Raw genomic sequence first — 26,568 nt, 5'->3', positions numbered from 1 at the left:
TGAACCAAAGCTCCCAAGTAACACCAAAAACATCTTTTTTTGAGGAGTTTAAGATACTTGTTGTATGACGGTTAGAAATATAAAATACAAAACATAACATGTTTGATGTGAGTTGTGAAAAGGTTTCTGTTAAACATACAGCTTTTTGATCTTAGAAGATATTTTGTATTACATTCTCACGACTTGCTGATAATATGTCGTTTTTTGACATTTGTTAGGATTTTCAAGATGTTTTGTTTTACACTCTCAAGACATAAAACATGACGTCAGGATGTTTTCACGAACTTACAATTGACATGTTTGTTTTTTGACATTTGTTTAGTTAGAAGATGTATAGTTATGATGCGGGCTCAGCTGAAATCAGTGCTTTGAACTTTATTTCAACATCTCTTCAGATCTAAGCCATGGATATTTTTCATCGTCTCTATCGTCTGTCGATAACTCGCCATATCGCTGTTCTGGAGATTGGAGCATGTGTTTACAGATGAGCTTCTATATTTTATGTTTTTGATATATTGCGTATTTTTCTCCAATCAATGGCGCATGAATTTAGGAGAAGTAAAATAAAAAATTTCCACGAAGAGTCATGATTGGTATATAAACCATCGTCACGAATATCAAATGCTATGTACCTATGTGTATTATATTTTATTTTTTTCAAAATGGAATTCGAAGCAGTATTTATGCAAGCATTTTTTCATCCAATCTTGTAAATATTATTTTGGTATGAAACATTTGTCAACAACTTTTGTTGTATTGTGCATTTAGACCAAAACTGTTTGTATGACGCTGGTGAACTGGCAGCAAGGCCCACTTCCGACGAGATTCATACGAAAAAATAAAATAAATATGCAACACTGCACGGTGTTATCTGTCACAAAATTGAGCTCGTTTTGTCGCTGACAACGTCGCTGGCACCAAATTGAAGTTCGCAAGTCGATTTCCGTACTGCCGAACGCTCTTCCGACAATGTTTTGGTGGCAAACTCAAATTTTGTTCTGACATCCATGATGTCGGAAGTAAGTTCGGAAGTAAAACGTCGGAAGTCGGAATTCAATTTAGTGCTGGCGACACAATATTCAATTTGACAAATCATATCATGTTGAGAGAATGTTATTGAATACTCACTTCCAACTTTAGTCTTGTGAATGTATTGCGATTTCTTTCGTGCGACTGAAAGATGTTGAAAATTTCAACAATTATTGGATTATTGCGCTGTTTTGGTCGTGTGAAGGTAATGAAAAAGGTTTATATACCAAAACATAAACAACCTATATGTTTGAAAGATGAATTTTTTACTTTTATTCAAAAAACTGTGTTACTTGGGGCTTTATCGTTAATTCTCTTTTGTCGCTTGTTTTGAGTTTGCAGTAGCCATCGAACAATTGTAAGTAAGTGCAGTGCGTGTTTTAGTCGTCGTGAAGTTGTTAAAATATCGAATCTGTCTTCGGGAAAATACGTTAGACACGCGTTGCTTTTCCGTTTTTGTACCATTATGAATATGGCATCGTTCAAAAGAAATAATTAGTTGCTTACCAAGGCGATTTCCAACATATTTCCTTCCCAACTAACACACTATTCCATTCCAGTGCGCTCATGGAGATGCAGATAATTTCTCGGACTCTTGTAGCAATGAGTGTCGGCCGGCATCGTTATTGGTCTTGAATTAAAGAAACTCCGAAGCATGTACACAGTGAGAATAGCTTTCTAGTCCCGAGAAAACTATTTAATTTGTGAGCTGTGCATTATTTGTTCTTTCTCGGCCAATCACGACTAGCAACTACAATGTGTACAATCAATCAAGCTATGCTAAAATAAGTTTTTTTTTGTCACTTGTTTCGCATGCGCATCCAAGAAAAATTGATTTCCTGATCATGATCGATGAATAGATTTCGAAAATTGTATTCGACCCCATTTTGGAATCCGAAATGGCCGAACAAAATCCAAGCTTATAGCAAATTCGTAAATGTAGATGTCAACAGATGTCAAAAATCAATGTTTGACGCCATTTTAAAATGAATTTTAGCAATAAAATCATGAAATATAGGCGCCTATCAATCGAGATCGATGAATTGAATTCGAAAATCGATGTTTGACGTTATTTTAGAATCGACCAAAATTCAAGGTCCAAGGTCATTTTTTGTGGACGTACAATGACAAATGCAATATACAAAAATCTTACAACTACCGTGGATTTGCTCGTTCAGTTACAAAAATCGCGGTTCTCTTAAATGTTGTCGCGAAAATCGCGAAATTATGTTTACGCAATCTCGAAAATACGTTTTCGAATTTTCTAAAATTGATTTTTTGAAGTTAAAATGTTAATGTTTTTATTTCATACGAGTGTATGAAAAGTGAGCAGTACGTTTGAATGAAACATATGTTTAATGTTTCAATTATTGAATGCAGAGGCGCGGCCACGTTTCGAGACGTGGGTAGGGCAAAAACTGTATTATCTAATTTATAGAACACTTTAAGAGAGTTTCAGGGACTTTCCGGGTATCCTCTCGGATTTCAAGAGATTTTATTGGACATATTCAGATAAGTTATAAAACTCCCTATTAAGACAATCATTGCATTTCCAGAGTTTATAGAACATTTCCAAGCAGTATGTCTTTAAACATCTTTACAAATTTCCAGAATTGATTATGATTTTCTGTAAATTTAATAAAATATTTAATAGAATTCGAACCTTCAGGAATCTTTAGAAACATCGCTACGATTTACCAGTAAAGCATGGATACAGTATGAATCCTACTTTCAGAAATCTCTCTCCTTTTCAGAAATCTCAAGAATAATGTTACTCCGTATTTTAGACTTCTTTCTTTCAAAACTTCCAAGTTTTCATGCAAACGTACATATTCGAGATTCATACAGATTTCATTAAACTCTGAGAAGCTTTCAGAGTTCTTTTCTTCATAGGCTTGCAACCACACTGAATGTGCTACAATCATCATAAACCAGAGGTTCCCAAACTGTGGGTCGCGACCCCCAGGGGGGTCGTGGGCTGTTCAGTGGTGGGTCGCGAAAGACAAATCTTAATTCATAATTTTGTTACTATTTTGTCCCACAAATCTATTCCATATTTTGAATTAGGATCTAACTAATGATTGGATGAACAACAAACCTGACGAGGTCAACGGCCTTTTTTTGTTATACGATATTTGGGCAAGTAGAAAGAAGTCTTATACAATCCAAATATGAGCCCGAACCCAATCCAAAACCAATCCTAATCCAATTCGAATCCGATCTAAATCAAATCCAAATCTATTTAAAATCCAATCCAAATCTAATTCAAATCCAATCCTCATCAAATCGAAATCCAATTCAATTTCAATTTGAATAAATTTCAAATCCAATCCAAATTCAATTCAAATTCTATTCAAATCCAATCTACATCCAATCCAAAAAAAGGGCGGATTTTTGACAAATACTATGATGGGATATAAAGCAATTTATTATAATTTGTCCAATCTAACGCGAACTCATTTTTATCCAATTTCACAAAATCAATGGATTTGGTACCTGGTGCTGGTGGGTCGCAAGCAATATGGGATTCTGCTAGGTGGGTCGCATATCCAAAAGTTTGGGAACCTCTGTCATAAACTACTTCATTTTTGCATATTTCTATTCTCTCATATTGTTTAGTTTCTAACCTTGTTTAGTTTCTAAACTTTTGGAGACGAGCTCGGCAGTCTAGTGACTACAGCTTCTGCCTTATAGAGAGGAGGTCTGGACTACATAACACATAATGTGGCATAAAAAAGTGATGTTTTTTAGGTGAATCCTCGATGGAAGTGTCCTTTTCTCAGTATCTAGTAAGAACAATAACTACACTCTAACATTACTCTCATTCCCCAACTGACTGGCACCGTTATTGATCTATATCTGAGTGCTGCTGTAACGTGTACATCCAGAATAGGTGGTAAATCCCAACCTTTATTCAATTGCTTTATCCTTGTTTAGATATTCAACGTTTGTTCAGTTCGCCTGTCGGTCTGTCTATTCTTATAAAATTTCGGAAAATCTCTGAGCCTTCCTGAATCAGCAGAAATAATTACGTACTTCCAGCTTTTTTTTTACAATTTTATGGAAGAGCAAAAACTATTAGAAACTTCAAGAATTCTTGGAAAATCTCAATACTTACATCATTAAGCAATTTTTTGAATAGAAAAAAATCCTCACAGACTCTGGAGAGCCTTTCAGAACAGATTTCTCTTTTATAATCCCGGAATCCTCCACGATTGTCAGTTGTTAAACCTCTGATAAACTTCCAAACCACTGATTAACATTGAAACGCTTAAACGATATTTTTTTCGATCTAGAAATTGAAACAGTATTAGATTTTTGGTTATCCATATTGAATGTTCTTACCATAATCATGCGTAGGACAATGCTTCGACTGTCCTACCCGGGTATTTTCATGCGTAGGACATGTCCTACTTGTCCCACCCAGTCCCGGCGCCACTGATTGAATGGATGTTGGATGTAATCTGAACGATATAAAATAGACCGTCTGAGGGATCCCGTAGCTTAAGAGGCTACACGTTCGCCGTATAGGCGGACGGTCATGGGTTCGATTCCCAGCCCCCTCACCAACCTTCGCCCAGTCATTGGAAGACGTGCTCAGCGGACCATCAACCAGTAACTGCGACATATGACCGACCTCAGATGTAGTCATTTTCAGATCCAAACAAAGGTAACTGAACTGGCTTTACACAATCACTGGCGGAGTTAAGCTGAGGCACGTGATCTACCAAATCGAATATTTTCTCTGAAATTTAATTATTGTTCTAAAAAAATATAATTTTCTGGAAATTTTTATAAATGATTACCATATGCAAAAAAAAACTGTGGATCGTCAGTCGGCTCGGGTGAAAATTGATCATTCATACAAAAAATTGTTGAAAGGGGAACAACTTTTTGATATAAATGATCAATTTTCACCCGAGCTGACTGACATGGAACAGTTACAACGCCACAGAGAACAATGCCATGTCAAATCAAACAGGTTGCGGTTGTTTTATATTTGTTCTACTCCTACCGGCAACCTTTGTTAATATTTTTAGTTGCGGATTGTTTGATATGCATAAATTAAAATTAATTCCATTCGCCCACGTATAAGCGCCAGACGCAGTAAATAGCATAGAGGTAAGGCTATAAGGGGAAGATGGATACTTGGCGTTGTAAGCTGGGTAAACATGGTTTCAAAACTAAGTTCGGTTTGTTGAACGTCGTTAGGGGTCAACGGTAAAAAAGGCGGCTCCAGAGAATTCATGACTGGATTCGAATCTCGATCTAGGCTTGGGAATTTCCGATTGGGAAGTTTCCTCGACTTCCTAGTTAATAACTGTAGTACCAACTTAACCTATACTAATCTGCGAGGTAACAAATTACCATTACTCTTCATTCACGACTTCATTCGAGCAACCTAAAGTAATTCAACTCGTAGAATAAGCAGAGATTGAACCAAATCAGACAATCAGTTCAATACTGATACGCGCATTAAAAAAAAATGCTGGTAGGGACACGCCAGGTATATCCGTCCATCGTCATAGGGGCTAAAATCAATGAAAGCAACGTCATTTTGCTAGAACTCCACTATAGCAGAACGTTTCGCCTAAGCTTACGATTGGGTACGGATGAATTTGGCAAAAAAGCTTCTATTTTATTGATATTTGAGACTATGACGATAAGACGAAAATGCCTGCCTGAACTCTACCAGGGAATCAATATTCGAGCAACGCCTAACAATATACCCTTTGTCGTCAACAGAGTTTGTTACTGACAAACGCACTTCGCAACAAGCCTTTATCAGAACCCAAACACAATATGACAAGAATCATTTGCCTTGGATGCTCTGATATTTCCGAGAATACGATGCTATGATACCATAAAATCGAAATTTGCTGTAGAGATAATGTAAAATAGCGGAATGAAAAGTTAGCAACAAAATTGTCTTCTTTTTTGTTGCTGACAAAATTTTTCGGATCTTTGTCATTATTATCTCGGACAAAAACAAAGCTTTGTCGTTGGTTCTCTTTTGTCGCTTATTTTGCAAGCGCATTCGAGAAAAAATGATTCCCTGGCTGGTACTAATAATTTAAATCGCAGTCAAAATATATGCGCCAGATACCTAGTCGAGTAAGAAAACAAATTTGCAGGAAATAGTTTACTAGGAATTGGACGCCTCGTGTAACATTTTTGGATTTATAACGGTTTGCCCTACAAGAGTTCTTTAAAACCAGTATTAAACCAAAATGTTACTGGAGTGAGGCAATGAATGCTTCGATCGAACATGCTATTAAATAAGTACAGTCGCGATTCGCTGGTTGGGCCACGACCTCGGCCCAACTAATGAATTCGGTTTTTTAATTGGGCCAACTGACAGCCATTTGAACACGTGTATTTCGACTTAAACATCACAAATGATGTCCAGTGACGCCCAATCCCGTTTTCCGTGTTTACAATGAATTTTGACGTACGGTTGCTTTTTAGTTGGGCCATGGCTCAACCAGCGGAGGCCCAACTAAAAAGTGACCCAAGTATTAAAATCCCAACCAGCGAATCCCGACTGTAGTGCGGATAAAATTCGCTCACCTACGAGAGTCCCGGAAAATTATAGAAAAAGTAGTCTCATTATCGCAAGGCACAATATCACCTGTCATAAGACGAGTTTATACCATCCCATTGAATTCCACCACTTAATTGTATCTTGACAGATACGTATTTCGACCTCAACAGTAAGGCCGTCTTCAGTGTCTCGTACTTGACTCGACTTGAAGAAAATGATCGCAGCTTACACTATTTATACTATGCGTAGGTATAATAATTTATCTAGGTACTAATCTTACTACGGTGCTTATTTCTACTCGCTTGATGCGCTTAATGCTTAGGTATAAACTTGAAGAGCCAGGAGCTACCATTTCCTTGATCTTTATTCAACAACCGCGTTTGTACCTGTCGGTAGATTTCCAAGCTCTCAGCAACATCAAGTTTCCACGGAGAAGAGACATTTCTTAAAATTTTAATGTTTGATGTCGTAATTGAATGATTTTCCTGATATACATGTTCAGCTACCTTAGACCTAAACTCATAATTTAATCCCTTATCAGTTTCCCTCTTAGCCTTACTTACTTCTGCAATATGTTCCTTGAACCTTACATCTAACGATCTTTTTGTTTGACCTACATATACTTTATCACACTGTGAACAATTAATTTGATAAACCCCGGCCTTATTTAACATTTCTACTCTATCCTTTGATCCCAACAGTGTCTTCAGTTGATTGCTTCTGCTGGAGAATACTAAATTGATGCCGAATTTCCTCAGTCGATGGCGTAGCTGGTGGGTGATGTGTCGATCATAGAAGACCGATACCCTCCTCAGCGGTTCATCGATCGGTGTTAGTGTTGTCAGTTCGTTTTCCGTAGGTTCCTCTGCTTCTTGTTGATGATTGCTTGTATTGTTCTTTCCTTGTATCCATTGATCCTCGCTGTTTCCAAGATGTGTTGTAGCTCCTTCGTTTTTCCTTCTTCGCTCAGGGGAAGCGTCGGCATCCTGTGGATCATGTTATGAAACGCTGTCATTTGTGCTGATGCGAATGATTTGATGTGTATGGGATGACTCTCATGGTGTTGGTGGGCTTCCTGTAGATTTCGAAGTCTAATGTTGCATTTGTTCCCTTGATAACCAGTAGATCCAAGAAAGGTAATTTACCTTCCTTTTCCTCCTCGTGGGTGAATTTGATGTCTTTATGCACGTTGTTTATCGCTTCCAAAATCCTGGGTAGATCTTTTCGGTTGATGATGCTGAAAATGTCGTCCACGTATCTCCACCATTTCTCGGGTAGTACTCCTTGTTCCTCTAGGTTGTCCTCCAAATTCGCCATGAATAATTCGCACAAAAACGGTGATAGCGGATTTCCCATAGGTGCACCCTTCGTTTGTTTGTAGAAGCTTCCACGGAATGTAAAGTAGTTCTCATTCATGCATAATCTTGCAAGCTTGAGATACATCTTTACCTTTCCTCGCCATGTTGTATCCGTCCGTTGTCCTAGTAGCCAATCCTCCAAAAGGTTCAGAGCATCCTTCACTGGAACGCTTGGGAACAATGCCGCTACGTCGAATGATACCATGATGTCCTCTTCTCCGATGTTTCCTGATTCCAATATCCTCTTGGTGAACTCCTGGGTGTTTACAACTGATCTGCTGGGGAACGGCTTCGGCATACTCTGGAACTCCTTGACTAACCACTTGGCCAAGTTTTGTGTCCCACTGATGAAACTATTTCTCGCATCTCTGTACCTGGCTTATGTATCTTTGGTAGTCCTTTGATCCTTGGTAACACAGGGTTCGTCATTTTAACGCGGGCTTCTCCGATGATCGTCTTGCATTCCTTTATCGTTTTATCCGTAAGTCGGATTAGTCCGGGTAGTGGGTCCACTCTCAAATGCCTGTATGGTCCTCCGTTGATTTTTGTCGTCATCTGTTCATCGTAGTCCTCTTTGTCCATTATCACCACTGCGTTTCCTTTGTCCGCCTTCATGTAGTAAACTGGTTTCTCCTTTAACTCCTTTAAAATCCTCCTCTCGTCTTTGTTTGATGTCCCATGATGTCCTGCTTTGATGGCGTCTGCTACGATGTTTCTCACACTATTCTGGTCCCGTTGTATTTCCTGGTCCCGTCCCGTGGACGACATTTTCAGCATCATCAACCGAAAAGATCTACCCAGGATTTTGGAAGCGATAAACAACGTGCATAAAGACATCAAATTCACCCACGAGGAGGAAAAGGAAGGTAAATTACCTTTCTTGGATCTACTGGTTATCAAGGGAACAAATGCAACATTAGACTTCGAAATCTACAGGAAGCCCACCAACACCATGAGAGTCATCCCATACACATCAAATCATTCGCATCAGCACAAAATGACAGCTTTTCATCACATGATCCACAGGATGCAGACGATTCCCCTGAGCGAAGAAGGAAAACGAAGGAGCTACAACACATCTTGGAAACAGCGAGGATCAATGGATACAAGGAAAGAACAATACAAGCAATCATCAACAAGAAGCAGAGGAACCTACGGAAAACGAACTGACAACACTAACACCGATCGAGGAACCGCGGAAGAGGGTATCGGTCCCCTATGATCGACACATCACCCACCAGCTACGCCATCGACTGAGGAAATTCGGCATCGATTTAGTATTCTCCAGCAGAAGCAATCAACTGAAGACACTGTTGGGCTCCACAAAGGATAGAGTAGAAATGTTAAATAAGGCCGGGGTTTATCAAATTAATTGTTCACAGTGTGATAAAGTATATGTAGGTCAAACAAAAAGATCGTTAGATGTAAGGTTCAAAGAACATATTGCAGAAGTAAGTAAGGCTAAGAGGGAAACTGATAAGGGATTAAACTATGAGTTTAGTTCTAAGGTAGCTGAACATGTATATCAGGAAAATCATTCAATTACGACATCAAACATTAAAATTTTAAGAAATGTCTCTTCTCCGTGGAAACTTGATGTTGCTGAGAGCTTGGAAATCTACCGACAGGTACAAACGCGGTTGTTGAATAAAGATCAAGGAAATGGTAGCTCCTGGCTCTTCAAGTTTATACCTAAGCATTAAGCGCATCAAGCGAGTAGAAATAAGCACCGTAGTAAGATTAGTACCTAGATAAATTATTATAGCTACGCATAGTATAAATAGTGTAAGCTGCGATCATTTTCTTCAAGTCGAGTCAAGTACGAGACACTGAAGACGGCCTTACTGTTGAGGTCGAAATACGTATCTGTCAAGATACAATTAAGTGGTGGAATTCAATGGGATGGTATAAACTCGTCTTATGACAGGTGAAAACATTCCACTAAAAAGCTCAAAATAATTTTCTTATCAAGGCACAATATGTTTAATATTTATTCATATTAAGGCATCGGATTTAGTAAGGTATTCATCTCTACTATAAATATTCGTATACGTAGGGTCGACTCGACTCATATGAGAAGAGCCAAAATCGACTTACCTCATCTCACACTCTATACTTGTAGAGTGAGCCCAATTGACCTTTCCCGACGAAAATTTTTATTCGCTCAATCGATTCTTTAGGTTATTTAAGGTTAACTTTCCCAAAACAATCATATTTTTGAAGCCTCTAACTATTTTTAAAATCGAAAACAAAAACCGAAAAAGTGCTGCACGTGGGAACCGGCCTGAAAAATTCACCCGATGTTCGTTCAAAATCGGGCCAATCTAAAAAAACAGCACTTTTTTGATTTTTGTTTTCGATTTTAAAAATAGTTAGAGGCTTCAAAAAAGATGTGTTCTTTGGGAAAGTTGACCTTTAATAAGCCAAAGAATCGACTGAGACAATAAAACAAGATACAATTTTTGACGGGAAAGGTCAATTATTATTAGGATAATTGCAAGCAGCCTATTCGTATTCACAGCGTTTTGATTTCTCAATTATCATTACTACTTATCATTTTAATGTTGACGTTTTGTTTTCGACCAGCACATCTAGAAAATGATTTTTAAGATCATCACCGCTTAGGGTGATCATCAGACTCCGACTACCCCTATTTCTAAATCCATTACCGTCCATTAGACGATGCTTAGTTAACGTTTAACAGCTAAACCTATAAAAAATGCAAACATCGGGAAATTGAGGGGTCTGCGTCATAAAACAACCGGTGAAATAACGTAGCCTGATTCACAAAGAAACATTGCAATAGTTTAGAGACATTAACATATTTACGAGATGAATGATTACTCATAGAGCCTACAGAATTTTAAGCAGAACCGTATACAGGCATCAATACACGCAGCTGATCTGAAAAAATATCAGGGATTCCCCGTAATATAGGGTTTACATAATTACACAATATCGTAAATATATACAATAATGAAGGAACGTTAAATTGCTAGTCAATTATTGAATGTTTGAAGATAGAAATCATATACTAGGCTTAGCTTTTCAAAAAACAATTATTTTATTCTAAAAATTCTTGCAAGTGCTACAAAAATTCTAATGCAAATAATGATACATATATTTTACGTTATTGTTAGCTATAAACTTTTGTTTTATTGTGTTTTTGCCTTTCTCGTATACTAAGTATACGGTAAAGGCTATATGATCGCTCCAAAAACAAACTTTTTATAGAAGGCCCGGAGACCCATAGTGTTATATACCAATCGACTCAGTTCGACGGATCGAGGTGATGTCTGTGTGTGTGTGTGTGTGTGTGTGTGTGTGTGTGTGTGTGTGTGTGTGTGTGTGTGTATGTGTGTGTGTGTGCGCAAAACTACTCAACAACTAACAACAAAAGTGATATCCTTAAAATATATGACTGGGTGAAATAAAACAGGGTTATGTACGTCAAAAAGATTGCAAAAGGAAACAAAAATGTCGAAATTCTTATTAGCATATTGTAGATCAAGCTGAAAACCGAACCGAGGTCCCGCGAAATCGCATTTTCTCGCATTTCCGGATGTTGCAACTGCATCGCGAGTAGTGCGCAACTGTGCCATAGTCGGGCACCACTCGCGATGCAGTTGCGACATCCGGAAATGGGACAAAATATGATTTTCGGTTTTCAACTGGATCTACAATATCTTTGCCATAAATAATCTGATTTTCATAGAACGGACAAAGAAATTTGTCTTTTTTACTCCTAGCCACTAGCTCATCTTTTTTCAAGCACACACATTTTACGAAGGTCGAGAAAGGCACCATCACCGCTAGGTGGATTAATCTGGGTTTTAATCATAAGTATTGATTGCAAAATTCACTATAAAGTGATAATTGAATCAAGGCTTGAATTGATTTTTCATTCACATGTACAATCACGATAGGTAGCGGATCACCAGCAGCTTCACATCATACGCTGAATATATATTTCAAGAATGATAGGATTAGAATTGAAGGCAACGCTTTATGATACATTTGATTAAAATCGCTCCGAATCTGAGGCGAGCTGGTGATAATGGTAGTTTTTTACTCGTATTTAGTATTACACACCTGTGGGATGTATCTCTGTTTATTTAACAAGCTTTTTGTTGTATCACAAAATGCATGTTAAATGTACTCATTGGGTGCAACCAAGCCGCACTAAGTGCCTTTTTACTGTAGTAAATAAGTAGTTTTGTGCAGCTTGGTTGCACCCCGTTCATTGAATTCCATAAACCCAAAGAACACCTTAGTCCTTGATACATTGTGAAACAAAGATCAAGCCATAAGAAGTGTTCCAAACCGATCAATGAGACCGTACTGATTTCATTACCAAAGGATAGAACCAATGCTACTATCGGAACTGATTCCACGCTTTGTTGGAAAAATAGCTAATTGCAATTGGAAATACGCCGATCGATACTGTCGCCGCCGTCGGATCCTCGAGTCATCGACGACAACGACGCTTGTCGCGCTCTTGTCGTCTTGGGGTTTTCCCACAATGTGCAGTGCAGTAGCAGTCACCTTGAATAGCACGGGGAATGTGCTATCGAGTGCTGCTGACTGAAGCCCGCTGCATTGCTCCGCTGGGTGATGTTGCGTGACGTTCCATTTATCAGCGCGCAACTGATCGATTGGTGTGGTCGATCGGTCACTCTCCGGTGCAAATATTGGATTTGTTATACCTTGGTGCGTCGAAATGGGAAGGGGTTGTTATAATTTATTGAGTCAATTGATTATTATTGATCCTGAGCTTTGGCTTTACTGAGTCAGTTGGAATGAACGGGCAAGATAAACACTGTAACGCATTCTTAAGATTACGATCAAGTGTCGTGCTGTTCGTGTAAAAAATGCGTGCTCAATTTGTTTTTGATTTTCTCGTACAACAAAGTTATACCATTTTACTCGACCAGTTGTCCGTCTAGCTATCTAAAATTTATTCATTAATAACTGCGATTTTTCATGATTTACAAGTATTAGAGAACAGACGAGCTTGGTAGTCTAATGGCTAGCGCTTTTGCTTAACAAGCAGGAGGTCGTGGGTTCAATTCCAGTCTCGTCCCGCTCCTAATTTGAATCTCAATTTTGATTCCTTCTCAATCTTACGTTATAGGGGAACAGACGGCTTTGGCAGGTTTTGTTCTATTATTGGCAGGGGGGTTTTTGTCGACCGAATTTTATGAAATTTGGCCACACTATTCTTTGATATGCAAAGAATGTTTGGGCCAAATTTGAGCATAATCAGTCATAAAAAAACCCCTGCCAATAATAGAACAAAACCTGCCAAAGCCGTCATTACCCCTACGTAACCAAAGCGATTTCTAACTTTCACATTCACAATTCAAAAACTTTCTTGAGATGTCGTAGAGTTCTCTGCATCTTTCTTAAATAAGTGTCCGACTAACCATCCCTCTCAGTTCTCCGAATGCGAAGGACTGAATTAGCCTCAAATCAATATCTGTGATCAATATGACGGGTGGAAATAATTCTACTTCCATACAGAAGTGTACTTCCATTATACACATAACTATCCCATGTACATAGAAAATCCCAGCAAACATGGGACAAATATGCGTATAACGGCAGTGTAGGGGTATAACACTCCTAAAATTTAATTTTAATACTACAAAAAGTTGTATAGATGAAACCCAGAGATAAAAAGGTTAAATAATTCTGTAACTCACATTTCCCGCGCATTGTTCGGCAAGGCTTGGCTTCAATAAATATGCGCAGAATGTATGTGAGCAAACACATAACTGACAGCGATCCACTTCGAGTTTATTGCGGCAACAAGCCGGAATTAAAAACAAAACCCCTGCTGATGAAGCCACACTGACTTCTGCTTTGCTGGGAATGAGTCATATATGCGTGCGAATAATGCAGACCAGGCACTCAACTTCGGCGGGCCTAGTCCATCGCCAGACTAGAGAGACGCATGCTTGCATGGATGCCTGGCCTACTCGCATACATTTTTATACTGTCGAAAAAAATAACACAATGAGTGGAAGAGTATTTATGGAAGTTGTTTCGGTGAATGCCTAACATTACCCGACGCTCGATGAATTTATTAATTTAATTAGCTATTGTTACATGTAGTATGTGCATTACTGATGGTTGGAGAAGACCTTCTCAAAATGACCTGCTTTGCATGCGTTGGCCAGAATAAATGTTTGATACTGGTTTGATTAGGTTTACATTTGGGACGGGATGGCTAACCATAATAGAGTTTCTTGCAATTGACTGAGCGATGCATCTTCAGTTTCTCTGTTTAGTTTAAAAGTCAACTGTACTACCACCGGGCTGAAAGATTACACATTTTTCTCTTCGCTTCACTCACGTGTTTCCATCTTTCAAAAACATTTTTCATTTTTAAATGTTTAATGAATCGTATTTAAGCTCTCCGTACTAAACACATCACAGGAAAACTGCTCTTATTGCGAAATGGAATGAAATGTATTCAACAACCTTTTTCTTAGAAACTTAAAACAATGCATTAGCTACACAGGATTGGATGCGACAAACTACAAAAGTCAGTTAGTGTGTCCTTTTTATAACTAAATTAAAGAAAACCTCAAGAGCAGTTAAAATTTCTCGAAACTTATGGCCAATTTCTTCACGGTGCTTAACCATACGTTTAAAACGTAAGCGGAGGTGAAGAAATTGACCATGAGATAATTTAATTAGAATTAAGCTGACGATATTGTGCCAAAGCAAGAAACGTATATGAAAACAAACCTAAAACCGTTTCGGACAAATGTTCAATTCGGCCAAATGCGACTCGTCTAGATGACTTTCGGCTTAACGTGTTACGGAAGATCCATTAATTACGTAGGGGCTGTCCATAAACCACGAAGACTCTCGAGGGGGAGGGAGGGGTTTTGAAAAAGTCTACGATAGTCTATGAAGGGGGACGGAGGGGTATACCAAAAGTCTACATAGACTTTTTAATTTAATGTTTTTTAAAAGCGAATTATACAGCAGCTTCGTGCGAATTTCACTTGTTTGATTTTTTTAGGATATTCCGTTTTTTTATGCATGACTTTACCGAAATAATCTTTAACATTTCTCCTTAAAAATTTTATGAATTTACTAAAGTAAAAGTCTGTGCTACGGCTTAAAACTAGGGGTTGTCCACAAACCACGTAGACCGAAATTTCACTTTTTCAAACCCCCCCGTCCCCCCTAGTAGACTTTCGTAGACTTCTTCAAATAACCTCCCTCCCCCCCATGATGTCTACGTAGACTTTACCAAATTTTACAAAACATCATATGTGATTGGAAAAATATGGAAATCAACCACGTTTTAAGCAATTCAGCTATTCAATTCCATTTCCATGTAAACATTACAACAAAATTCGAATTTCAAACTTAACAAAATCACACTGAACAAAATCCAACAAAACAAAAATCAAATTGAAACGAAATCAAATTTAATCCTCTGTCCATAACTCCTGAAATCAAATCTCAAAGCCAATTAATTTAATTACTGTTGAATTCAATTCCTCCTAGAAGTGTGCACCACCATCGCCGACATTTCTGCATCGGCGCGCCATTGATAAAGTCTGTCACGCATCTGACCTATAATTCTCAACGCCGGTTCACAATTGTAAAAATCGTGAATTTAAAGAATTTAGAAAAATTTCGCGTTGAAATTTTGAGAATGTTAAGTCTACATTCCAATAAGTTTTGCGTGGAAATTTCGTAAAATTTCCCAATTGATAACCTTGAAATACTCCAAATAACTCTCCATGATAATTCCGATGCTTTTCTTGAAAATTCCATACAATATCCCGCTGAATAATCATCTGTTGAAATCCCAAGATTTTTCTTCTAAATTCCAAAAGTTTCTGAGTCTTTTTCCGTGAAAATTTAGAATTATTTCCCGAGGAAATTTAGAATGGTTTCCTACGATATTTTTTAATTTGTCTTGCAAATTTGGAGCAATTTCTTGAGGAAATTTAAATAAATTTTATGGGCATTCCAAAAAATATTTTCTGAATAATTTTCGTTGGAAATTATGGAAAATTTTAAGTTGAACTTTTTGTGAACTTGTTGTAAAAAATTCGAATTAATTTTCATGCAAATTAGAAGGGCTTTTTTTACAAAAATTGCAAATATTTTTTTTTGTGGAAACTCAAACTGTTTTGGTGGGAAATTCAAATAATTTCTCGTGGGAGTTTTCAGCAATTTATTTAGAAATTCCGAAAATTTTACATCGATAATTCCAAAGAATTTGCATTAAAACTGTCGAAGAAATTTACGAATAAGAATTTTCCACGGGCATTTCCAATAATTTTGCTTATATTTACAAAGAATTCCTCGCGAAAATTCCCCGAAATTAAGCAAAAAAATTCGGGGACTTCCCAGAAAACCTCCAGTGAATATTCTGAAGGGTTTCTCGCGGCTATTTCGGTGAATTCCCTTTACAAGTTCTAAACAATATCTTTTGGACATTTCAGAAACTTTTTCTTCCAAGCGGAGATTTTTGCTATAATGAAATGTGCTAATATCTGTGTAGAGAAGAAATATAGATATGCAAATATTTGTATCTTCACAGATAGTCAAGCGGCACTCAAAGCATTGAGTAGCTTTAAATGTACATCAAAACTTGTCTGGGACTGCATTCTTTCATTGCGAAAAGTGTGCCAAAAGAACTCCGTAAATCTGTACTGGGTTCCAGGACACTGTGGCATTGAAGGTAATGAAAAGGCAGACGAGCTTCAAACACATAGTTTATTGGCCCAGATCCTTTCTGCGGTATATCATACTGTACTATAAAAATGGAATTGAAATCCTGGGAAGCACAAAGGTTGGTGACCAACTGGTTGGTTGCCGAAAAGTGTGCTCAATCAAAGAGATTTATAATTCCCAATGTTAAAGTAACCGAAAAGCTCTTGGAGCTCAGCAAGAGAGCTCTTTGCACCTTCACTGGCCTAATAACCGGACACTGCCGGAGCAGATATCACTTGAAAAATATTGGCCAGATTCAGAGTGATATCTGTCGTTTCTGTAACATGGAACGTGAAACCTCGGAACATCTGCTTTGCAGTTGCGATGCATTGTACAAGGGTAGATCTAAATTTCTAAATAGTGGCTTTATGCAACCAGGAGATATTTGGACTGCAAATCCTGGAAAGGTAGTGGGTTTTATTAACTCAATTATACCGGACTGGGAAAAGACGCGTCTTAGGTTGTTTACTTGACAAATGGTGATCAACCTACAAGATGCGAATAGATAGTTAAGAGTAATCAGGGGTATACCACAAAAGTTCAACTCAATGGACGCAGTGGTTCTACGCCCCAACAAAAAAAAAAAATGGAATAAACAAATGTATTTTATAACCACTGTTACTAGGTGACTCTCTGATAGGCTGGCTAGAATGCCTCGATGTAACATAATGAAAACCACTCGACAGCACATCTTCCCCGCAAGCTATTTCCTATTTGGTATTCGTATACCATTGGTATACTATCCGACTGCTTCTTGTGACGTATACTCTGCCCCTATCCGCATAAGCGTCCCATGTCAGTTTTCTTCAACTTGAGAAATATGCCGTTGAATTTATCAAGCTCGTTTTACATGGAGAAATTTAAAAAATCTAATAAATCGATAAAACCAGCAATCTTTCTGAAAATTTGGCATAATATTCTTCATCTGTATACATTGCTATGGAACTAATAAATGGACCATAATTACATTGATGCTTTGTGCGAAAGTGTATCAAAATGTGGAATGTGACCTTTGTGCGAATAAATAGCAAGATGGGACAACACAAGTGGGTATTGATTTTCAAATTTCTAGAACAAAGCCTATTATTTTATCAGTTTTTGTAAAAAGGTTATTTCCGAAAGAAAATCAAAATCGTTCAAAAATCTACATGGGACTCTTATGCGAATCGCTGCAGTAACTCCATCATCACGATAATGACCTCGTTGTGGTTTATCTTGTCGTGGTTGATCTTGCTGTACTTGTTCCTATTAACGAATTTCTTTCGGATTCCAACCGATTCTTAACTGCGTGCACAAATGAGGTTATGGTGTGTCAAGCTTCAAGAAAATCGGTCTTCCAATAATTTTAGGTAGGAACAATTGTGAATTTTAGTAGCAACAAATTTAGTTCATAGGCATAATCGAATTCTATTTCACTGCAATGGCGCGTCTTTTCTCGCAGCTCATTGGCACGAAATGATGAAATGACATGAAAGATGGAATTAGAGACGTCATTCGACGTGGACGGTTTCCGTAATCATCGGTTGTCAGGGGTTGTTCGCCTGGCGCTGTATGGTAGATCTGGCGAAGCAGGGCTGCCAGCATGCACAGTACTAATAAATTATCGTCATCTTCTGCCGATAAATACTCTTCATCGGGAAATGGTACTGCTTCACATACTATTTCTCAACGGGCAACTTCTTTCTCCTCGTAATCATCATAATCGTACTTTAGAATTTGATGTGATCTTCGTATTATCGTATCCAAATCCTCAGAATAGCATTCGTATAATTTATCAACTTTGTTCCGCACAACTTTTGCCTTGATCCATTGATGTCGTTCAGGATCTCGATAGTCTCTGGCATAAACTACCTCATTAATAGCAAAACGTACTTACTTTTTCTGGATCCTCATGCATTCCATCACCACCATCAATAATGTGTCCCAGAAACTGCATTCTTTCCTTGAAAAACTCGAATTTCACACGATTTAGTCGAAATCCTGCCTCTAAAAGCTTATTAAGTACTCCCGTTAAATTCTTGAGATGTTCGCTTACAGTTGCACCAGTTACTAAAACGTCATCTAAGAAATTGATGCACCCTGGACAATCCGGCAATAGCCAGAACTTCTTGAAATATCGCACAGCCTGGTTTAGTACCAGAGGGTAAAAGGTTCACATAATATGTATATTCCTTTACTCCACATAATATGTATATTCCTTCCAGTACTCCATGCCAATAGTTTTTCTCGATTACGTACGCCGATTTTAAATCCAGTTTTGAAAATAGCTTTCCACCTCGCAATGCGTCAAACAAATCTTCCACAATAGGCATAGGGTATCGCTTGTCCTCCAGGAACGGGTTGATAGTTACTCGATAATCAGCGCACAAACGAATTGACTTGACTTGACTCGACACCGTATCAAGTTTGATGTACCACAAGTGAAGCAACTCTCCAATAAAATCACGTCCAATCAATGGATTGCGCCCTCCTTCAACGACCACAATTTGACCAACGACTTGTCGACCTTGATAACATAAAACAGCATCAAAAGCTCCCTTCGGTGTTGCTTCACCTCCTGTATAAAACACCAACTTCCCACGGAACGGATGTAGCGTAAATTCTTCAAAATTGCTGCGGTAAAACGTCTCTGAGATAATCGTAATTGGTGACCCAGTATCCATTTCAAATCTTGTCATTCGCCCATTAAATGCAATATCCACGTAGAGTAGAGTGGGGCAAGAGTGCGCGTGGGGTAAGAGTACGTTTTCGATTTTTTGAAGTAATTAAAAAAGATAAACTAGCAGCACTGCATCAGTTTGACAGGTATTCTGGCCAACTATTACCGTGGGGCATCGAAATCCGTACACTTAAGCACCTTAGTATATGAAACCATCATTAGAAAATAGGAATCGAACGTAAATAAAACGTTTGTCATTGACACAGGAGCATGAAGGCTTGTACTTTTGAAGTGTTTCACATTTACTCATTAAAAACTACGAAAAACATGATAAAATAATGATTAAAATCAACTACCCCTGACTCGAAATCCGTACACAGTCGACGGATTTCGAATCAAAGTATCAAAATCCGTACAGCTATTTTTTAACTAAATATTTAAATTGAAACAGTCTGATTGACTAAACTACCACTGTAAATAGTTCGATACGGACCTTGAGAAGCGATCTCTTCGAATTGTATTCCGCTTATCTTATGTAATGATTCTCAATTAGCAATTAAAACATAGTTACTTTTGGTGCAATTATGCTCTACCCAAAATCAAGATGGCGGCCAAAACTCCGCGTTGGTGGATAGCGATTTGTTTTTAATTTTTGTTGTTTTAATTTCGAAGTCTTCTTTCCATTTATATACCTCTTTAATTTATTGATATCTCATGAGGTGGACGGATTTCGGAGCTGTACGGATTTCGGTCCCGCACGGTATCATGTGTAATTGTAAACGATTTGAATAAACAACAAGGGAGATATGGAGTTAGATAACTTTTTGGTCATTTTGCTAAAAATAATTGTGTTTCCGCAACTAGTATTTCATCACCATATATATGTTCAATCGGGTGAACATTATACCATTTCGATAACCTATTGTATAGAGTACTTTATGGTACAGAACACCAATCCGGTTGGTTTTCCAAGAAGTCAAAACCATTACTTGAATAATGTTTGGGACTGTGGGGTAAAAGTACGCAGGAACCGGTGGGGCAAGAGTACGCATATGAATCTTCAAGTTATGATGTCAAACCCGTATCTCCGGCCGAAATAAGACTTCTTCCAAAGCGTAAAGATCTACAACTAAGAAAAAGGGACAGAATTCAGAAATAATCACAAGTTTTTAGGATAAGTTGAAGTAATTCGGTGTTAGAAAGGACTTAGCGAACAAAGCACTGAAGCGAAATAATGAAATTGTATTAGGACTTGTTGTACACCTAAACATAGTACGAAAACACAATTTCATCTAAATGGTAATTTCATTTAAACAAAAGAAACATTCATAAATTACGCAACGTTTAGCTGGGAGGGGTTGCGAGATGTATGAAGATCCATATAATTTTTAGAGGATTCATACAAACAGTGTAAGATAGGGGGAGGGGTGATGAAATAGTCAAATTTTACGTTACGTGATTGGTGGACTTTCTTTAAGGAAAATGCCTTTGTATACACCACGCGAAACCTGATATATATTTTTACCTCTGTAGTTTTTTGTATATATAAAAAACAATGGTTTTTCGTATGAAAGTGCACATTTTTAGGATCCCCTCCCCCTTTAAGAGTTACGTTATTTCTAATATATGCTCAATAAACATCAATTAAATGTTATTAACTCTTATTTGTGTTAATATATACTTAAAGCACATGATTGGATAAATGCGTACTCTTACCCCACCCGATGCGCACTCTTACCCCACCGGTGGGGTAAGAGTGCGTTTTTCACTTGTCTTGTTCTTCATCAAGCGCACATACCATTCTAGTACGCTTTCTCCAGTTGTTTGCTTTGCTCTATAAAACGATGGTAATTATCGCTGGACAGAATCTCTCCTTCAACAACGCACACAGCTCTTCATAGGACTTTGCATTTGGTTTCTCTGGATGGCAGATATTCTTAACCGTTTGATAAACTTCTAGCAAAACTGAGGTAAGAAGTACAGCGGATCTACGTTCATCTTTCAAATCCACGGCTAGAAAATATTGCTCCAAACGTTCTTGATACATTTCCCATTGATCTCCCAAAGAAAATCTGGGTGGTGCGAATCCTTCCATTTTGCTAGTAGGTTTGAAATCCTTTCGTCGCCAATTGTTCTGTATTTTACTTACTTACTTATGGATCCTGTACACCTCCGGTGGTGCAAAGGGCCGACTTGAAAGATCTCCATCCTGAGCGTTGCCCGGCTATCGCTTTAACCTGTTGCCAGGTTAGATTTTGGTCGACTTCTTTTATTTCTTTATTGAGGCTTCGCCACCATGAGCCTCTGGGTCTGCCTCTCCTGCGATGTCCCGCTGGGTTCCAGTCTAATGCTTGTTTACAGATTTCGTTTCCGCCCCTACGTAGAGTGTGGCCGACCCAGCCCCACTTCCGATCCCGAATTTCTGTTGCTATCGGCCTCTGGTGACAACGACGATGGAGCTTGTTGTTTGAAATCTAGTTGTGAGGCCACCAGGCCCGAATTATATACCGCAGGCATCTGTTGGTGAACACATGCAGCCGTTGAGTGTTCTCCACTGATACACCATGTTTCGCTAGCGTATAGCAACACAGATTTCACGTTAGAGTTGAAAATTCGTATTTTGGTGTGTTCATTTATCTGCCTGTTTTCCCAGATTTTCCTTAAACTCGCAAAGGCAGCCCTTGCTTTCTTGATCCGTGCGCCTATGTCGATCTTGGTACCGCCGTCTGACGCCATTTGACTACCAAGATATTGGAAGCTTTCAACATTCTCCACTGGTTGCTCGGCTACTGTGAAACTGGAAGGAGTCACCGTGTTTACATCCAACGATTTAGTTTTGTTGACGTTGATGACTAAACCTGCCGAGGAGGAGCGCTCGGCAAGGTCGTTGAGCTTACTCTGCATATCAGAGCGCCGTTGCGCGAGGAGTGCAACGTCATCCGCCAATTCGAAGTCGTTTAGGTGCTCCATGGTTATTGTTCTGTATTGAACAGATTAAATAAACGTTCGTCTTGTTCGATTGGAAAATACAGAATGAATGTTTTATTGAATAAACAAATGTAGTTGGTAACCACTGTTACTAGGTGGCTACTAGGTGGTTACTAGGTGGATAGGCTGGCTAGATTGCCTCGATGTAACATAATGAAAACCACGCCCAGTTCCCCTACATTATTTCGCTAGTAAATATTCACTATATCTCCTTTGAAATTTACAGCACAGAAAATTTTGTTTTGGGCAATTATGATTAGACAATAATAATAAGGACCTATGATACATGGTACACTCAAAATAATTCACACGTCCATGCTACGTGGAAAATCACTTAGATCGCAGAAAATGAACTTCTTTACAGTTTTATCTGACAAAAGTAGCCATTATCGGGCATAATATAGACGTTACACGAACATCCTGTCGCTTTTACGGTTACGGGTTCATCACTGTTACGTGAAAATCACGTACACGACTGATGGTCATTTTGACCTAGATTTTGACAGGTAATACTTGCATTCATTCTAAAAATGTACTGATCAAGCCTCGCGCCAAAATAGATTTGTTGCTTCCTAATTTTAAAGTTAAACACAGTAACATTAACTCTACAGTTAAACACAGTAACTCTATGGAAATATCGTAGATATAAATAAAGGTAAATTAGGGATAACCAAAAATGGTAGCTAATTTTTGTGTTTCATGTGTATGACAATCGGAGCTAGCGAAGCAAAAAACTACGCCCGTGAGAGATTATTTTCAAATTCTGCTTGAATCAAATCGTACATAAATGTTTGCTTATATTTACAGGGAATTAATTAAGTCGTGGAATCAACTCAGATGGCTGCCCAGAAACCCATGCAAAAAATTGAAGTCAATTCTTGTATACACATCCACTATCAAAAGTTTTTTTTTACAAACTCTTTTGGCAACGACATAATGAATCGAGTTAAAAAAGTTGTGAACTATTTTCAATAAATATAGTAAAAATGTCTAAAAAGCTCGAGAAGTTTTTATTTTTTATTTCACTAGATGAAATATTTGGACTAATAATAGTCAACGAAAAATAACTTGTATTTTAATCAAAATATTTATACATTTCACTGGAGTATAATTGAAAAGCTACCGCATCATATCGTGTAAGTCACCAAAAAATCACATAGCTGTCACGTGACACTCAGGTGCAGTGAGTGTTCATGAGTTCATTTTTTGTTTACTTACGTTTCACGTAGCACTTACGTGGAAAAGGTGATGGAAAAAAGCCACCTATGTTTTCACGTAATAATGACGTTTGGATTATTTTGAGTGTATGATTTAAAGTCATCCGGTTTTGTGTAAGCATAGATCCATAGGAGTAGATCAAACGTCAAATAAAAAATTGTTAGTAAATCTCACTTCACTTATCTTTGATTTTATCAGTGAAATAAATGAAAGCCCTCAGTGCACTGTTTGTCATGATGACAAATATTTGTCAAGTTTATCCGGATATCTATCAGATTGACCAGAAATCGACATGGATATCAGGCTGACTTGACAAATATTTGTCATTATAACAAACAGTGTACTGATAGCTTAACACTTGTTGTTATCTGTCATAAAACTCAACCCATCTGTTTATTGCTCCCAGTATTTATAGTATAAACAATAGCTTTTGTATATCACTGATAATGATTACATCAACATCGTTTCACATTCTTTTCTGCGTCCTATCACTATTATTATCATAAATCAATTCTCGGAACTAGCCGTCGGTTCATTTCACTTGCTCTGCGCTGACCGAAAACCAAATATGTAGACATAATTATTTTTCATCATTTTTTAAGAACTTGTGCGAAAGTATGAATGCGAGGTGTATTTCAAAAAGAATATGTCTTTAATAAATTTTCATATTTCAATCGGCACCAAGCGCTACTTCGCCAAAATAACATGATATTCAAAATACATTTTCAATGGCAGGTTTCAACGATTATGATTACGTCTTCGTATTAAATTAATCGATGATTTTGATGCTGGCATCAGAAACATGGCCGCTTCGCAGACCCCTGCCGAAAACATTATATCCAACAATCAGATACTGAAAATTGTGTTCACTGTTCCATCATTCTCAAGTAAAAAATATGCAACTATTCATTCATTTATTTAGTTTACATCTAAACAGATAACACTGAATAAACAATTTGACCCCACAATACACTGTTCGAGGCCGCATCTCTCCATCCTCGAATGCGCCCCACGCTCATTCAAATATTAACTAGCAAGGCAAATGTTACTTTCCTCCTAGTCATACCAACTACTTACCATCTCCTTATCCTACATTTCCAGATGAAGAATTCCCTTTTCGCTGTGCTACTGCTGGTGGCACTGTCTGCCCCCACTATCTATGGTCAGTGTTTAGCCGAGGATGACAACATTCAGCACACCAAGGCGGACAATCCGCTGTCCCGCAATCGACTCTACAAAGGGGAATCCATCTTCACCCTGAAAATGCTGGAAGCCATCAACACTGCAACCCCCACGGAAAACGTATTTTTCAGCCCGTACAGTCTCTACCACGTACTGCTGTTGGCCTTCTTCGGGGCACGATCCGACACGGAAAAACAGCTCCGCAATGGCCTTGAACTGCACTGGACCGAGGATAAGCCCGTGATCTGGCAGGCGTACAACATTGGAAAGAAATCGCTGGCGTCTCGGTTCAACCAGAATACCGATATTCAGTTCTCTTCCGTCGACAAACTCTTCTTCGGCAAGCAAATTCCCATCCGAGAATGTATCGAGGACAAATTCTTTGAGGAAATCGAAAAGCTAGATTACAAACAAGATCCCGATGGTCAACGGCAGTACATCAACAACTGGGTTGAGAACATTACTCAAGGTATGATCAAGGACCTGTTGAAACCAGGATCGATCACTAAACAAACAAAACTGGCCATTGCTAATGCTGCATACTTCAAGGTACGTATCAACATGGTTCATTCGGCTTCGATTTTTGAAACCGTTTTGTGTTAATTGCAGGGTACTTGGCAAACAGAATTTAAGCCAGAGCAAACTAAAAAGGAAATCTTCTACGTCTCTAATGATCGTCAGGAATTCGTCGATATGATGCATGTTCAAGCTACCTTTAGTCATGGTATGTTAACATTTATTTATTAACATGAGAGCACAGGTGTTCACAGAAATTATTTGTCATTTACAGCTGCCAACGAAAAACTCGGCTGTCACATCCTTGAGATGCCTTACAAGGGTCAAGATGAATCAAATCGAATCTCTATGTTCGTCTTTCTGCCTCCGACTGTTCCTAACTCTCTGGACAAGCTCCTAGCGCAACTAACCTCCGACACCGGTATCCTTAGTGAAATCGTCAACGAAGGCATACCCCGAACGGTGGACGTCAAATTCCCCAAATTCAACATCGAGAAGACAGTTGAGCTGAAGCCAGTCCTCGATCGGCTAGGATTGGGCTTCATTTTCGAAAGCAGTGCGGACTTCACGGGCTTCTCGGAGAAGGAACCCATCGGTTTCGATGACATTCTCCAGAAATCGAAAATCGAAGTCAACGAGAAGGGATCAACGGCTGCCTCCAGTACGGTGCTGTTCAGCTTCCGGTCATCGCGACCCGTTGAACCGGCCCTGTTCCACTGTAATCATCCGTTCGTATTCCTCATCTACGACTACGGTACACAAGCGGTGCTGTTCAATGGTGTCTACCGTCAGCCGGAATAACAGTGTGATAGAGTTGCAGAGTGTGTTAGGTGTTAAGTTCTTTTAATTGTGTATATGTATCAACCCACATAGGAGGTAACGAATATTTTCAAATGTGGTTTAATGATCCCGCGATATCATTGAAGTGGAATCGTGCTAATTTAACCATTTCTTTTATTTATTAAAGAACAAAGATCAAACCAAGCATGCTAGACATGAATCTGAATCCGAAATGACCTGCCTGTTACAGCTTAACAAAATGTAGTATTCTTTTCAGCTTATTTCAGCTTATAGCGCATCGATGCAGTTCCATAGGATTGATTTGTCTTGTCTTAGCACATTCACCCAGGTAGTCCTCGATCATTGTGTTAACCACCCTATCTTGCAAAGAGTGACACCAATTATCTGCCAAGCCAGAGGCGATTCTAGGGGCAAAATTCCTCTATGCTGCTTCTTACCAGCTACGAGGCAGACCCTTCCACGTCACCTACTTCTGAAGTGCCGCAGAAGCATCAACCAGAATTTGACTTCCGGTCGTGAAC

General features: G+C 38.5%; 1 protein-coding gene across 2 annotated transcripts in view; it reads left to right on the top strand.

The window, feature by feature from the left end:
- LOC134227193 (serine protease inhibitor 88Ea-like) overlaps positions 1–26,230 on the top strand; it is a 36,774-nt gene extending 10,544 nt beyond the window's left edge. For both annotated transcript variants that reach the window (XM_062708520.1, XM_062708519.1), the window contains exons 2-4: positions 24,650–25,279; positions 25,340–25,454; positions 25,521–26,230. In XM_062708520.1, coding sequence (XP_062564504.1) covers positions 24,650–25,279; positions 25,340–25,454; positions 25,521–26,047 — 1,272 coding nt within the window. In that variant the 3' untranslated portion in view covers positions 26,048–26,230. The remainder of the gene's footprint in view (positions 1–24,649; positions 25,280–25,339; positions 25,455–25,520) is intronic.
- Positions 26,231–26,568: the final 338 nt, after the last annotated feature.

This window comes from Armigeres subalbatus, chromosome 3 (genome assembly GCF_024139115.2).
Source record: "Armigeres subalbatus isolate Guangzhou_Male chromosome 3, GZ_Asu_2, whole genome shotgun sequence".
Classification (NCBI taxonomy): Eukaryota; Metazoa; Arthropoda; class Insecta; order Diptera; family Culicidae; genus Armigeres; species Armigeres subalbatus.
Note: the sequence above shows the minus strand (reverse complement) of the source record. Positions and strands in the feature narration are given on the sequence as shown.